Consider the following 17,166-nt stretch of genomic DNA (forward strand, 5'->3'; position numbering starts at 1 on the left):
TGTGAGATTTACACATGCATTACTCTTTTACCATTAACCCCTTTGCTGATATCTAACATCTATCTCTATGAGAAATTATTTGAGGGTAAGATCGTAATCTACATACAAAAAGTACCGACCCGGGTACCTGTCTATGACAATTACGAAAAAAAACTACCAAGAAGAGGTAAAGACATATGACAATGATGAAAGAACTACTTTATATGACTCATGTAGGACACTTGCAAAATATTGACGGATTCCGGGCACCTAAAGAGGAACAACAATTAAGGAAACCTCTATCGATTGGAGGGCTAGGATCAGCCTATATTGATTGGAGGGCTAGGAGCAACCTATGGAAATGATTTTACGAGCACAACCGATTGATGTTGTGTTCCATCACATGGACGGTTTTGATCAAGCTATAACCCGCTATAGATCGGAGGGTTCGGATCAACCTATGAAAATTATTTTTGGGGCACAACCTATGTAGCCAGTGGCCCATCTAATGGACGGTTTGGATCATCCTACGGTACGGGCCATACCATACATTTTAATCAAGTGAGGAGTGCGATCATCAAAATACGGTGAGTAGTGCCATTAAAAAATATGGTAGTGAGGACATTAGCACAATATATAATTTGAAACCATCGTTGTTACTTAGATGTTCCCACGCGGGTCGGGTTCAACCCGAATTTGGGTTGGGTTGGGTTGGGTTGGGTTAAGCTTTTTCGCAAATCGGGTTGGGTTGGGTTGGGAAAAATTAACCCGAATTGAAAATCGGGTCGAGTCGGGTTGCTCGTGAAACCCGAATTTGGGTTCCATCTGAAGAAGTTATGTATATGTGTTTTTCTTTTTCAACATTGGAATAGTCTCCATAGTTCACAATGGACGGTTTGGATAACCCTATGATGCGGGCCATACCGTACTTTAATAAAGTGAGGAGTGTGATCATCAAAATATATTAGTGCGGATAACATTTTCCTTTGTTAATTGTTAGTCCCTGTTTGGTTTGGATTTTGAGAACCGATTATGAGTTAAAAACTGATTATTGGTGACTCACTATTGGTTTTCAAAATCCAAAACAACCCGGCTTGAGTTGAGGTGGTCAACAATTGGTACCATATCAAATCGGGTCAACCCGACCCAACCCAACTTGAATTGGAAAACAGGTTGAGTAGGGTTGAGGAAATTGTAAATCGGGTTAGGTCGGGTTGGAAATCGGGAACTACTTTTCCTTATTCACTATGTGCGGGTCAAATTACGGAAAGTTTGATATTACGAATGCAGGACACCTGTAAAAATATTGACGAATTCTTGGCACCTTAAGAAGAACAACAATTATCGAAACCTCTATAGATTGGAGGGCTAGGATCAGCCTATGGAAATTATTTCACAGGCACATCCTATTTATGTTGTGTTCATCACATGGACGGTTTAGATCAACCTATGATGTGGCTTTGTCGGCACGGGGTTTTTTGCTAGTATATATATACCGACTTTTCTTCCCCGGGCCACCCCCTCTAGTGTATTTAGGATGACTTCTCCTTACAGGCCAAGAGAGTGGTGGTTTCTCTAAGCATATCCGCAACTAACACAGCGTACATGTCGGGGCAATAGAGACATTTTTTGCCGTCAATTTCCTCATTATCTTCCCTTTCAGACGAGCCATTTGTAGCCATTTCAGCCTTTTGTTATTCAGGGTGGAGCCCACTGTTTGGTAGCATGCCACTTGCCTAAGAATAAGATTGCCGTAGAAACACAGCCTACATCCTCACTGCGTGCAACTATCAAAACAAGGGCCTGCGAAACCAAATTACTAGATTACCCCAAACGTCAGCGAGACATACGATTGATAGAGGGCTGTGGCTGGTCATTTGACACGTGTTTTCCGTTAACTCTTCCGTCACGTGGATAGCTTTATAAACACGCGTCGACATATGATTGGATAACACATAACTGTCGGTCCAAGGGAGCGATTCAAGGGGGGGAAGAGAGAGAAAAAGAGGCTCGGCGATCCAAATCACACGGCGGGATATCGGAAAGTGCCGGAAATTACAACACGTGGAAGCGCCGTCACGTTCCCGTCAAAAATAACGCGGGCCCCAATCTCTAAAAAAGCAGCGTATATACAGAAAGCGAATACACGGAAATACCAAAAAAAGGGGGCGGGAGAGGAGGGAGGGCCCCCTCCCCTAATTAACGGCCCTTTGCCGCGTCTCTCGTCAGCCCGCGTGCCACGTAACCCGGACAACCATAATAATAATAATACCACCATGGGGGCGGCGCCCTAGGACAGTCAAACCTCTCGTTGACTGCACCCTCAATATTTTCAATCCCTTTCTTCTCTCTTTCGCCCCCCCTCTCCCCTTCTATAAAACCTCTGCCTCTCCTCCTTTCTCCCCACCCCCAATCTTCTTCTTCAAGAATTTTTTTTTTTACTAATGGCACCCAAGGCAAATGTTAACAGAGGAGTGGGAAACGGAGGAGGGGGGAAGGAGGTGCATTTTAGAGGGGTGAGAAAGAGGCCGTGGGGGAGATATGCGGCTGAGATCAGAGATCCAGGGAAGAAAAGCCGTGTTTGGTTGGGAACTTTTGACACGGCGGAGGAGGCGGCGAGGGCTTACGATGCGGCGGCGAGGGAATTCCGGGGATCTAAGGCGAAGACCAACTTTCCGTACCCGGAAAACCAGAGCCCCAGCCAGAGCAGCACCGTCGAGTCTTCCAGCCGTGAAGGATTCTCTCCGGCGGTGGCGCCGCCTCCCGCCACCGCTTTGGATCTCAACCTCCTCCATCACGGTGGGGCCGCCCCTCGGTTTCCCTTCCACAACCAGCATCCGTCTTCTATTCCTACCGCACATCCTCTCTTTTACTTTGACGCGATCGTCAGATCGTCGGAGAACACCCGCCGAAGGTTTAATCCGGTGCCGGCCGATTATGCGCTTGCCGGAGGGGTACAGAGTGATTCGGATTCTTCTTCTGTTGTTGATTTGAGGCGTACCCCGCCAAGGAGAGTTCTGGATTTGGATCTGAATTTGCCACCCCGGCCGGAGTTTGAGTAGCAAACACCGGTGCCGGATTTTTGTTTCAGATCCGAATGTGACCTTTTTTTTTTTTTTTTTTGGGTCTATTGTCTTTTTCTCCTTTTCGAAAGAGCGCTGCTCTTAGAGCCTGTTGTGGTGTTTACCGGTCTGAAAGGATGAGACTGTAAATAGGGCGAAAGCAATCTCCTTTTTTTTGCACTAAGAAATCTTTGGTTTCTTAATGTTTACTGCTGTAACCCTCCATATCTTCTATAAAATTATTAATTTGACGTTAATCCTCTCTTTCTCATCTTAATTAAGTTCCTCTTTCTTTTTTCTGCCCTGTCTGTTTTCTTGGGTAATTATTTTCCATCAAATCATTTTCCTTGGTTGCCAATTTCTTTCTTCCCCGATGCAAATCAGACAAAATGTTGCTGTGACCTGTGAGAGTCACAGCTGGTATTATGTGGAAGAAAGGATAATGCGCCCCCCCCACCCCCCCTGTAGGAAAATAATACCGGCGATGCTTTTGGTTTTATGTTTGTTTTACGGCGATGATTTTTCAGCCTCCTGTAGGATAATAATGCGCCCCCCACGTATTCAATAATTATAATTGCACAAACTCAGCTTGTCTTATCTATTTTAATGGGATATTGAGAGTTTTTTGGGAACCGTCCGTCATACTAGAGATGACTCGACTGACTGCTGTTTAACTTCTAAAAGACAAAAAATTTAAGTTCAATTATTAAAAAGAGAAGTAGTAATATGTGAGAAATTGTTTATTACGTGGGCGAATAAAAAAAATAGAACGACGGCACCGACAGCGGGTGCGTTTACGCGACCGAATCACGAGGCCGCTTTGGGGGTCCTTAACTAATTCCGTGTTGACGACGAATATCTCGAGATTTGATCTCTCGACACGTGTACTCTTTTATCTGGTTTAAGCAAGGGAAAGGTATAGAGAGATAGTTGGGCCCACACGACACGGCATCGGGAGTGGAGTCGCGGCGGCCGCTTTCGGTGGGCCCAATTGCCGGCATAGGAATCTACGCGGAAGATTTCGTATCTCTTTTTTCTTTTTGGTTTTTTTTATTAATTTTAAATTATATATGGCTGACATGCGTGCATGCAGTGGCACGTGGGGAGCGTACGGCGGGCGGTGACGTAATTGGAGTGGAGAGACAGTTACGCCTGCTGTCGGCGTGGGGTGGTTGGGTGTGAGCGGTGGATCCCACAACCGAAATGAAAGTTTGTAGTGGGGCCCAGGCCACCGCTTTTGAATGGGGGAATTTGTTGCCTCATCTGACCTTACGGATATCTCGAGGCACCTCTCTTTTCTCTTTTTCTCTTATTTTAATAATAAAATGGAAACTGCTTGGATTCTGAGATTCGGAAAGAAGCTTTTCTCACACGCCAAAGATTTCATCATTTCCTCTTTTCCCTCTCTTTCTTGTTCACCTTGATACGTGTCAAAAGGAGATATATGCCTTCCACCGCACTCCTATCTCTCTCATCTTAACCGTAGATTTAATGGGCCTACGGTGTGACCTAAGTCGGCAGTCAACACATACTGTTACGGCGTATGAGCAAATTAATGATTTCAATTTTAAACTGCAGAGGCCTTGCTGCACCTTAGATCCTAGCCATCCATATTGTGAAATGGACGGCTAATAAGACCCAAAATATATTAATAAAGAGAACACTGAAAAATAATGAGGTTTGCTGCCAGCTCGGGTTCTGTTGAGCCCAACCCTGGCCCCACCACAAATAGCATTCCCTCAAACCTAATCCCACGCAACCAGAGACCCTGGATTATAAAATCCTTTTATCCAAACAGCTCCTAGGATTTTGAATATCACGAAAAATTAGAGGACGGAGGGTGAAGTAGCCCTACGCCTCAACCCAACCCTATCCAAAATTTAATCGGTTTGTCTTTTCCCAACTCTATCCCGACTCAACTGCCAACCCAACCCAACCCAAAATCAGGTTGGACCCCTCGGGTTCTGTTTGAGCCCGGCCCGAGTTGTAGCCCTACTGTCACACGGGTCAGATTAGCACTACCAAGTGGACAGTGAGAAAACAGTTTGCATTCATTGTGAACACCTCCATAAATTTGGAGGCTTATTAAAAAGCAATGGTTTGCAATGAATGTGAAAACCTCAAAAATTGGAGGCTATGAATTGTCCCGTAGTAGTGGATTTTAGTCAATGGTTCATCGGTAGCAGCAATAATAATTTCCTGGGAAGTGATATATTCGTCCCTTTTTTTTCTTTTTATTGACAGCATCCTCTAGCTTTCGACTAGGGCTGCAACTCGGGTCGGGCGGGTCGGGTTTTGGAGAACCTAACCCTACCCGAGAAATATCTCAGGTCGGGTTGGGTTTTTTCACGTTGACGTAATTTTTTAAGGAAAATTCTTGTTTGGCAAGACAACTCAACTCATAGAAGCAGAAATTACACTCACATTACACTTGAATCAAACAATGTTGTAATTGCAATCAAACAATGCTTAGTTTCCCCTTCAAACCCGGCTCGACCCGAGATTCATGCGGGCTTTTGAATGCTCAACCCGGCTCGACTCGAAACCCATGAAACCTGAACCCAACCCAGGCTATTTTCGGGTCGGGTAAAACCGGGCTCGAGTTGCAGCCCTACTTTGGACAAAGGCTTAGTTGAGTTGAGCCCCTCCCTCCAGTGTATTTATGATAGCTTTTTTACACCAGAGGGGATGTCCCAAGTAAAGAAAAGGGGAAACTATGTAACTTCCCATACTTTCGGCGGCTCGATTTTATTCGGTGTCTGGCCGTATGGTCCCGTATTTAAAAAAAAAAAAGAAAGAGTACTGGCTGACCTACTTCATAGCATGATCCAAACCCTATATTTGTTGGCCCGCAATGTGCCCTAAAAATTATTTCCATAAGATTGTCCTCACCTTCCATTCTATAGAGGGTCCTAACTCTCTTATCTATAGAGGTTTCCATAATATTCAGTCCCCTCTATAGAATGGAAGGTTAAGATAATCCTATGGAAATAATTTTTAGGGCAAAACCTAATTACCTGTTGGTGCAAATAGGGGAAAATTATAAAATGAAAACTGCAATAATTTAATCTTAGAGTAAGATGAAAATCAAACCGAATATAGATGATCCTCTTGTATGTAGAGCTGCTGTACGTTCTCGAATGCTTCGATTAAGACGTTATTCGGCCCTATTCCGGTGCAAGGATCTGACGACCGAACCGTCTTCAGGAACATCAATTAAGAGTTGGTGTGCACCTATCAAACACTTTGAAGGCAAAGCTTCGAGTCTCTCTAGTTAAGCAAATCGGGCTCTACAAAACATTTTGAGGCTTCTTATGAAGATCTTAATCTCACACAAAAATATGGGACACACCCTTGATTGGCTTTCCTTTCACACACCACAACAATGGCGTAGAACTTTTTCATTCTCTTTTTTTTTTTTCTCTTATTAGAAGCTAGCCAATAGTCTCTTCATTCTTATAGAATCACCCTTAATGAGAGAACTAAAGGCATTCAACTAAAAGGAGAAAACCAAAGAGCCACCATAAAAGAAATACAAAGAGTCACCAAGAAAGGCCCACTCTTTTATTCTTTTGTGCATGACTTTTGGAGACCAAGGAATATGAAAAGCCATCTTAAAGCCTTAGCTAAACATCTGCAAGATGGTCTGACAAACAGTTGAGCAAATAACTTCTACAGAAGTCATCATCACGATCCCAATCCGCCTCTTCCATAAAGTTCTCCTCTACAAAATCGGGTTTCTCCTCTTGAACAGTGTAATAGATTTTCAGAAGTTGCATTCCAAAAATCACTTTTCGAAGCCAAACGTTAAAATCAGAACCATCAAAGTTCTCAAGCTTTAGACCATCAATACCCATAGCTCTTGCAGTATCCATCTTATACGAATAACGTCTTAAGATTGTTGGTACAAATAGGAAAATTATAAAATGAAAACTGCAATAGTATGATCTTTTCATCTTTCTCTAAGATTATACTATTGCAGTTTTAATTTTATAATTTCCCTATTTGCACCAACATTACCTTGTGTCCCAATAAATGAACGGTTTGGATCATCATATGAAGTGGGCAGTACAATACTTTAAAAAAAGACTATAGGGCCACACACCATATAAATTCTATAAAAATGATGTTTGTGAGACTACATTTTAGGGAAATAATTAAAATTTAAAAGTATCTAAAATTAGAGTTCATTAGGCAGAGAAGCTTTAGAAATATTAGTACATAGTAAAAAAAAATAGTCCAAACTGTCCAAGCACCACTTGCAGTAGAGCCTTCTATATTTATTGTTGTATTTGGGGCCAGCAACCAAAAGCTCAAGAAAAAAATCTAGAATGTTTCGTAAGCTTGTCTACTTTTATTTTATCAAGCTACAGAGTCAAATTTGGTATTCTTCTATCACTTTTAGAGTGCATTTTCTTTTGAATATGGTTTATAGGAACCACAGTGCTCCCCCACCCCATTTCCTTCCTCGGAGCAGATTCCAGCAAACCGATCTTCCTTGGATCAGATTCCAACAAAATGTGTTTCCAAACTTTAACAAGTCAATTAGAAAAATTAGAGATGTACCCAATTCAGAAAGTGTCGATGATTACTTCAATCATATTACAACAGTATTCAATGAATTAAGGGTATACACTGTGAAAGTACTAAAGATTAAGAAGTAGTTTGAATTTCTTTTTGTTAAATTTATGCCAGATTGTTTTGTTCATATTTTTGTTGCAATTGTGGAATCAAAAGATCTATCTACTTATATCTTTTCATGGAACATGCATTATGCAAGATCTATCTACCTATTATACTTCCATTATGAATGATATCGATGAATTTTGGTTGCTGCATTTACGGTATGGTCATCTAAGTTTTGGGTTTATCTATCATTGATCAATTAAAAAGGTAATATAAATGTTGGATAGTTTGAATGCGGAATAAGACCTTTTTTGGATTGGAAAATCATGGACAACTAGCCTCCATACCATTGGAGCTTTTGCATTTAGATTTATGCCGGCCTAAGGAGACAACATTACATGCAAACAAGTACTATCTTACCTCCGGTAGGGTGTCCGCCCAGCTTGCCCATAAACAAAAAAGTACTATCACCATTATTGATGAATTTAATAGGAAAGGTTTGTTACATTTTCAAGTCTTTCTTCATTTTAAAGCTCTTGTTGTTAAAAACTAAGTGGGTTGAAAGAAGTTCTAAGGACAAATAATTGTGTTGAGTGCATTCTAAAGGAGTTTTCAAAATTAATTTTATGAGAAAAATAGAATTAAACTTAGGTATACTAGAGCAAAGTGGAGAAAATGGAGTAATAGAGCGAAATAATATGATAATTACCAAAAGCCTTTTGGATAGCGGAAGTTGCTCCTTGTGTGAGGAACAAGATATCTCAAGCAGCAAAGATAAATTTCCAGTCATAGGTTCATATGTGATAACACTACAGGAGATATTCCCATTGGCGACACCTCCAATCCGTCGCCGATTTATATATAACCATCACAGTATGTTTTCTGCGACGGTTAATTATACTTCCATTGCAGTATAAGGCATTATGAAAGGTTTTTTTTAGCGACGGATGTGCCGACAGATATGAAGCCACCATCGCCGATTATAAGATATACGACGATAATATTCGACATATTTTTTATGTTTAATTTTTAAAAAATAAAAATCAAATAATCACCTATATAGCGACAATATAATTCCGTAGCCATAATTTATTCCTCACCAATTTAAGAAAGGGTTTTGCTGACGAGTGCCTTAAGGGCACCCGTTAAGGTGCATTGGAAATGATATTTTACACATCTTTTGATAATAAATTCACATAATATGAGAATTTTTAACAAACAGTGTGTAAAATGATTGTAAAATATCATTTCCAACGCATCACGGCACTCGTTAGCAAAACCCTTTTAAGAAAATCTTAAAATTGACGACGGTTTATATCTATCTCCTTTTATTTTTAAAAAGAACTAGAGACAGCTTTTGTTGTCCCTAATATGGCAACTGAAATACTTATCGCTAATTATTTTTGCAAATTGGATCACCAATGGATATGTCTGTTGCCATTGACAGAATTTATTTTTTTAAACAAAAATAACAGTCGCAAATAACTTTAATTTTCAAAAAAAGATTTTACATTTTCGTTGCCCGACCCCAGATTTAGCTACGCAAGATATAATAAAATATTAGTATGGTAGTATTGTGATTTAAAAAAAAATCATACTAAGTGAAGGATCCAAACAAGAAAGAAATTTGTAGCTTTGTGTAGCTCCCTTTGACACACCTACTTAAATAAGAATATTTTCTAAATAATCTAGTGAAGAAACATTCAAAGAATAAACTTACTAATCTAATAGAGAAAACGGTTTCTACACACAAGTGTAGATAAGTTATCTACACACTAGTTTAAAATACAGCGGAGGGCATATTGTTTGGATGATCCAAACCATTCATTTGATTGGCCCTCACATAGATAGGGTGTCCACAGAAAATCAGCTCCATAGGATCATCCCAACCCTTACGATTTGTGGAGTTAAAATGGACGTGTATAAACCTTCACAAATCTGTCCATTTTTTGCCTCCACGGTTCGAAGGTTTAGGATGATCCTATGAAGCTGATTTTTTGGGCACACCCTATCTATGTGAAGGCCTTTCAAATGAATGGCTTGGATCACCCAAACAATGTGGGCCCCCACTGTAGTGTGTATATAACTTATCTACACTTGTGTGTAGAAACCGTTCTCTCAATCTAATATTATCTAACAAAAATAATGTAGAAAGGAAATTTAATGCGCTATGTAAATGTGTGAGAGTTCCTAAATTAGAACTAGTTGTGTGCATTTGTTTGTTGCCCGCATTCAATCCAACGATAATGTGCTTCTGCATCACCTGCCTAGCTGTAAGAAAAGTTGGGACCAGCCTATTATGCACCAAGTTTAAAGGGTCTAGGGTCTAGCCTAATATGTTCCATCAGCCTTAAGCGTTTGACATATTGCTTAGGTACCTAACATTTCGATGATATATCAGAGCCGGCAGTCCTATTTTTAAATCCTTGTGCACAAACTAACTGGGGTTACTTGTGCCTCATCTGTTGATCCAAATGGGGACAATAAACTTGCCACAGTAGACTCAAAACACTCTTATCCATCAAACCAAACAATGAAATGGATTTCCGTGGAAAGGAAAGGAAAACGCTAACCAAAATGGTCTAGTATGATGGGAGTCGCCTTATGATATCATACAACATTGACGGTCTCGATTTCATATATCCTATACCCGTGGGACCCTGTTTTGTATATGGCCATGTTTGGATTCATAGAAATTTTTGTATAGGGTGATTAAGATTTTCAGTCCTTAAATTTAGGGAAATGATATCTGCGCCAAAGTATTTTGATAAACATGGGCTCTACTTGTCTGTCGTGTGGGATTTAAAGAGGTTTAAGAGAAGCGCATGTTTATCAAAACACTTTCGCGCTCATATCATTTCCCTAAATTTATGATCATATTCGTCTAAATATAAAATTCCGCCAGAAATAATTTTCCTCCGGTCCAAACAGGGTCTCCACACCCTTTTGTTCTATCTTTCCCAAACGAGAATGGAAATGTTGGAAAACGGGTGGAAATATCATTTTCAGAATGAAAAGGAAAAAAAGAGAACGGAAGGGAGACGCAAGTGTTCCCCGCAGCTGGACACGACGCGGATCCTTCCACGTGGGAGTCGTGTCAGAGACGACGACAACCGTCCCAGTACAATAACTATTAAAAATTTTAAAAAAAGGGCAGTGATATTTTCACCCCCACTGTAGGATAATGCACCCCTTTTAACGACGTCAAAAAGTGTTAAAGTTTGCCCACAATTCACGTTAAAAGTGGGGCGCATTAACCTACACTGGGGCGGCGGGCGATAAGTTCTTTTACCTTAAAAAAAATATTAGAATATTAAAAAGATATAGAAATAAAAAGGGTGTTGGCAGGCAAAAGCAGGCGCCGCTCGTCAGTCCGTACTGAATCGGTAGGGCTTACGTCATGTTCACATGAGACCCCCCCTGCGACACGTCAAATCACTAGGCGGCTTTCCGTGAAGACGGCCCATACGTAGAAAACGAGAGAGAGAGAGACTTGTTAAATAGCTCTTAGAGTCTTAGCCGCCCAGCCGACGATTACGGGAGCGGATTCCACCCCAGGGTCCCACACTTCCTTATATTTCACATACTCTCTCTTTTGTTTTTACTCACTACAGATATTCTTGATGGCTTCTTCTCGAGAAGGGCATTACAGGGGAGTGAGAAAGAGGCCATGGGGAAGGTACGCTGCGGAGATAAGGGACCCTTGGAAGAAAACACGTGTCTGGCTCGGCACGTTCGATACTCCTGAAGAAGCAGCCATGGCTTATGATGGTGCAGCTAGGGCTCTCAGAGGCGCCAAAGCCAAGACTAACTTTCACCCTACTCCTCCTCCTCCTCATCCACCACCTTCTTCTACGGGTCTTACTTTTGATCTTAACCTCCCTTCTGACCACCACCAAGGGTGGGCCCCTAACCCTAAGGTCTCCGTTTTTTCTGACTTCCTCCACGCCAGAATCATCCCTAAGGAGACCGGACCTCCGGCTTACATTTCTCCCTCCGGTGATCAACATGATGTGCTGGTTCCTGCTCCGGCACCGGCGCCGGCGCCCGTCTCTTTTGCTGGCATTGTTAGACGGGGTCTGTCCATTGACTTGAACGAGCCTCCACCCATGTTGTCTTTGTTGAGATGAGATTAGCCCATTTATTTTGTTTAGCCTCTTTGATGAGGGAGAGAGAGAGAGAGGGAGAGAGAGAATGGTTGTAGAAAGATTAACCCTAAAGAAGATACAAGGCAACTAGCAAGATCCAGAGCTCGACTCGAGAATTATTGTAGTCGAATGAGAACGTATCAATGAGTATATGGCGAATAGTATTACGTACATTTGCGTTATCTTTTAATTTTTATTTTATTTTATACCTTACTGCTTTAGAAAACTCATTTTAGGAGATATCCGCAATGAATCGTGTGTTGGGTCCGTTCCATGTTGCCGCTTTTAGTACTTTATGATTTTGCCCGCGGCAGACATGGAGTAGGGTCTTCTTCTCCATTATCCTGTGCTTGCTGCGTTGTCATTTTCCTTCTGTTTTTTTAATTTTTTATGGGAAATGGAGACCCACTAAAACGGCAAAGAACTGGATTTTTAAATTTTCCTCTGTATCCCAACAAAATTAAGGCGATCTGATAAATGCAGTATTCGTTGCAGCTGAACCCGGATTCTCTACGCAATTTCGCGGATAGCCATTAGTAAGAACTTAGAAGCTCACTTTTGCAAGAGTGAATAGCCATCTCAAATGAATTAAATGAGTAGGACAAAATCTGATAAAAAGTGAGCCCCTGCGGCTGTTCTTTCCTGCAAAAGCAGGTAGGGAAATGAATTTCAGCGAAATTGGCTAGCAACATGGGTTATAAATAAATTAATACTCATTGTCACATGTTTCTGCCAGTTTTTTTTTTTTTTTTTTTTTGTGTAATCTCAGTTGTCCAGTATTTTTCAAATGTACTATGCAGCCCACAAAATAGGATGATCCAAACCGTCTACTTTAAATAGGTTGTGTGCCAAAATAATATTTCCATAGGATGATCGTAGCCGTCGGAACTTATGTAAACCTCTAGGGTTAGAAAAGGTATTTGGGTGGCCAATCGAATGGACGGTTTGGATCATGATATGATGTGTGCCGTAAAGTAGTTTACACGGACTTTAGAGCATATAAAATCTGAATTGCGAGAAGTAGTAGACAATTCAATTGAAGCATAAAAAAAGAAAAAACAGCAGCAGGTGATGACGTTAGATGAGCACAGAAACAGTAAATGTGAAAAGAGGAAGAAAAAGTAGAAAAAAAGAAAGATAGACCGAAAACACGTTAAGTCGTCGTATTTCCTCACACGAAGGTCAGCTGGGAGCCGGCCGTCACAGAAAAAGAGACATTTTTTACCGTGGGCTCGTGTGGTCCCCTCTCAAACCTATACCCCCCTTCCCGCATCATTAAATCACTGAGATGTGGGCCCCACCCTACGCCACGCTTCTAGAGAAAAGAGACGAATCTGTCGTTAGCAGAGGAACCGCTGCGTTTTTTCCAGCCCATCTTTCTCACGCAGCTCCGTCATCTTGTCGGTAACGGCAGCGACGGTTTTCTAGACGGTCCTCCAACGAGGATGCACCCGACCTCTTTTCTTTCGTCTACCATCTAACGGCGCCGTTAAGTTTATCCTACGAACATGACTAGATCATGAAGATGGATGGAATGAATGGACGGTGGTGATTTATTTTCTCTCTATTAAATAGATTGGCATGTCTCACCGTGATATCCGCCGGGTTGTTATTATTATAGTCGTTGTTCCTGGCTGTCTGTGAGATCCGAGAAATAAATTAATAATATAAAAGATTCGGTGTCTGTTTCTGATGTTTTGGGTATCACGTGCGCCTCAACCCGATATCGGAAAATATCGGTATCTGCAGGGCTGCACGCTTCTTCAATAAATAACAAATATCGGCCGATTTAAGGATGCATAGAAGATTTTGATTTTAGATTTCTCACATTTGCAGCCCTTTTGGCATTGTGATTTGGATCCGGATCAAATCCTTGGATTTCCAAAGCAGTTACTGGCAGTGAAAAAATTAGATTTCCAAATATGCTGTGGAAATAGGTAAATTGGAGGCAGTTTCCTTCACCCATTTTGCTCCTCAACCTCTCCCCTCCGCTAGGAAATAACCCCTTCCCTCTCTCCCCCTCAACATGAGCTGGTAGGTCTATTAATTTTGTATTCAAAACTTAATTCCAAATCCAAATACAAAATATGAGGTAACCAGACGGGCCCTTTAGTTCCCTTTTCATCTCTAGTCACCCGACTGTCCCCTCACCCCCACCCTCTAGTGTAAGAAGATTAGTAGTCATAAATACACTAGATGGGGTGGCTTGGGGTAAAAGGGGGCAAATATATCACCTCCCTTGATATGTCTTGCTTTGAAATTTAGATCCCCGTATCCCAATTCCCAAACATCGGCAAATAATGTGTATGATCAAAACCAATATATAGCCACAGGTTCACAATAAACTGCTCAGATTACTCTTTAGCTGGCATGATTGACTTGATTTTTGGTTCAAAGGAGATCCAAAGCAACTCAGATTTGATGGACGGCTTTGATCAGTCAAAAGTTGGGCCCAGTAACACTGTAGGCATGCATCGTTCCTCCACTTCTCGGATGGAGACGGATTTTACTCTATAGTCCACCAATGGCAAGGCCTAAGAAATTAATGGTTTGGATCATTGAACAAGTTGCTCCGATCCCACTTGTAATTTCTATAATTCTGGGGATGTGCAATTGAAATTATGAAGGGCTGCAGCTGAAAATTTTAGTGCTGACAGATTGCCATGTGAAATTCTGATGGTCCCACCTTGATTCAATGATCATAATCCCTTGTTATGGCAAGCCTCATCTTGTTAAAGTATAAAAGATTAAACAACGCCATCTCCTCCAATATCTTAAGCTTTTGGAGTAACTAGTTGTTTCACATGGTATCAGAGCAAATGTCCGGGTTCAAACCTCCTTGATAGCAAAACACACATGCAATAGCTAAACCCAAAAGAGAGGCCACATGTGCCACGTGTAGGCCAACCCTTAAAGAAAGAGGGGCCACACGTGAGGGGGAGTGTTTAATTAAATTATAAAAAATTAAATAATGCCATCTCGAACATCTTAAGCTTTTTGGAGTAACCGGTTGTTTTACATGGTATCAGAGCCAAAGGTCTTGTGTCCAAACCTCCCAGATAGCAAAAATCCACATGCAATGGGGGGAGTGTTTAGTTAAAGTATAAAAAGATTAAATAATGCCATCTCCAACGGCTTAAGCTTTTGGTATAATTGGTTGTTTTGCATGGTATCAGAGCCAAAGGTCCTGTGTTCAAACCTCACAGATAGCAAAAATCCACATGCAATGGGCACATGGTTTTAAATTTCGACCGAAATCCGAAATTTCCGTGGAGACCGACACCAAAATGTATGAAACCCGAAATGGTATGTTATTTCGGTCGAAATTTCATTTATTTCCGAAATTTCTCCCAAAATTAAAAAAAAGAAAAAGAAGAGTGGTGAAGAGAAAGAATAAGAAGTAGAGGTCACAGCTTCTCCTTAACTGCAACTGTATAAGGTACATTGTTTGGGGAAGATGGAAAAGACGTTTTCAGCTGATTGGCCTTAGAATGGAAATGTGAAATACTTTTCTCTGGTCCACCGGACCAGAAAGAGATGGAGAGAAGTGTTAGCGGGAGGTGGAAACGTGGCTAGAGGGTCTGTGAAACGTGGTAAGAGGATGAATTGAGGGAACGCGACACGTGTGAAGGGGAGAGTTAATAGTAAAAGACAGAGAAAAGGATTCAAACGCTGGTTGGTTGAGAGAGAGGGGGGTTCTTGGACGGTTGTAGAAGGGCAATTCAGATGCGAAAAAAGACAAAAAGGGCCTGAGGAAATTTCATTCAGGCTTTATTTCACTGAAATTTCAGCCGAAATTTTGGTAATTTCGGTCGACAGAAGATTTCTACTTCTAATGTTGGAAAACGGGAGGTTGGCATCCAATTTTTAGATGTAGGAGCTTGAAAATAAGGGCATGTTTGGCTATACCATGACTTTTTTCCTTGGAATATTAGCTTACCTAATGGTGAGGGATGGTGGGAGAGGGAGAGACTTAAAGGGCACGAGGGTAAGGAAAGTTTGAAAACCCTCCCTCAAAATATGATTTTTCTTTGTTTTTGAGCCACTTTTCAACCTCTGCTCATTTCGCACTCTCTCAAGTGTCCCATTCTCCTGCTATCCCTACGCCTCTTTCCCCACTTGAGAAGCTAATTTATCATGGGAAAAAAACAGAAGTCATGGTTGCCAAACATGGCCTAAGGGCAGCGTAGTGATGTAAGCCTACAGTTTTCAAATTTTTATGGTCACTCTGTCCATCCTGCTACGTAGGAAAGGAAGATTGTTATTGGTCATCAGTGTTTACATTCATCTCATAGCCTACATCAACCAAAAACATGTGTTTCTCCCATTAACGCTTATTGAATTGTTATCCAAAGATAATTCTCATGGTTTGGTGCACTATCAATTACTCGGTACTGCAAATGTTAGAGGAAGTGAGGAGTGACGTTTTGCAGGTGCAAAATAGGCATTGGGTTTTTTTCTCAATGCATAGTACCGCCATTGGATTGATTTTGCATGCCTCAATAATGGGATTGAGATCTCCATTAGCATCATGCATACACCTACTAACTCAACAACTCAACTCAACTAAGTCTCTGTCCCAAACTAGTTGGGGCCGGCTAAATAAAAATGTCCCATAGATCAAGGGTCCAAATCATAGTAAGCTAAACGAAAAAAAAAATGTATTTGGTAGGTTCGCAGTTTAGTATTCTATTTAAAACTTTTACATCAAAAAAAAAAAAACTCCTTTTTTTAGGAAAACGTTTAAGCCACACTTTCTTTGGTAGGTAAGGCTGGGATCGAACCTGAGACCTCAAGGTTGAGAAACCTAACCTTAACCGATACCCGTTGTATTTTGTAAATGATAAATTTAAACCTAGTAAATGAGTTTTTCCGGTTGTTTTGCTAACTATGGCCCCAATCACCAAACACATGTCACAGGTACAGTTACAGTGTATTGTTTTCCATTGTGAAAAATTGCCTTGCGTGCTGAGCGGGTTATATAGCAGAGAAGTGGCATTTTTCTATTTTTTGCATTCAAAACTATCTTAAAACGAGAAATTATAGTTAGAAGCATGGTTTTAAATTTCGACCGAAATTTCGGTTTTTTCAAAATTTGACCCAAAATATATATTTTTTTTAATATTAATTTAATATTTCACCGAAATTTCGGCCGAAATTACCTAAATTCCGACCAAAATTTAATATTGAATAAAATATTAGTTTAGGGTTTGGTACCAGATTTTGACCGAAATTTCAAATTTTCAAGGTCCGAACCCGTTACTTGAAACCGAATTTTAAACCTTGGTCAGAAGGCAGTTTCACCTCCATCACGGCCAAGATCTCATACCTTCAGAAAGTTGTGAATGGCT

The 17,166-nt window shown here is 41.0% G+C and overlaps 1 protein-coding gene and 1 pseudogene across 1 annotated transcript; both read left to right on the forward strand.

Annotated features, from left to right (window-relative positions):
- Positions 1-2,360: 2,360 nt before the first annotated feature.
- LOC143846207 (ethylene-responsive transcription factor 4-like) lies at positions 2,361-3,298 on the forward strand. Its single transcript, XM_077354629.1, has one exon. The coding sequence runs from the start codon at positions 2,424-2,426 to the stop codon at positions 3,039-3,041; it is 618 nt and encodes a 205-aa protein (XP_077210744.1). The 5' UTR covers positions 2,361-2,423; the 3' UTR covers positions 3,042-3,298.
- A 7,880-nt stretch (positions 3,299-11,178) lies between these two features.
- Positions 11,179-11,988, forward strand: LOC143846350 (ethylene-responsive transcription factor 12 pseudogene; annotated as a pseudogene).
- Positions 11,989-17,166: the final 5,178 nt, after the last annotated feature.

This window comes from Tasmannia lanceolata, unplaced genomic scaffold (genome assembly GCF_043159265.1).
Source record: "Tasmannia lanceolata isolate RefF3 unplaced genomic scaffold, GAP_Taslan_0.1 ptg000015l, whole genome shotgun sequence".
NCBI lineage: Eukaryota > Viridiplantae > Streptophyta > Magnoliopsida > Canellales > Winteraceae > Tasmannia > Tasmannia lanceolata.

Bases quoted from the DNA above. Each gene is read 5' to 3' on its own strand.
- LOC143846207 (XM_077354629.1), top strand. From the start codon at position 2,424: ATGGCACCCAAGGCAAATGTTAACAGAGGAGTGGGAAACGGAGGAGGG.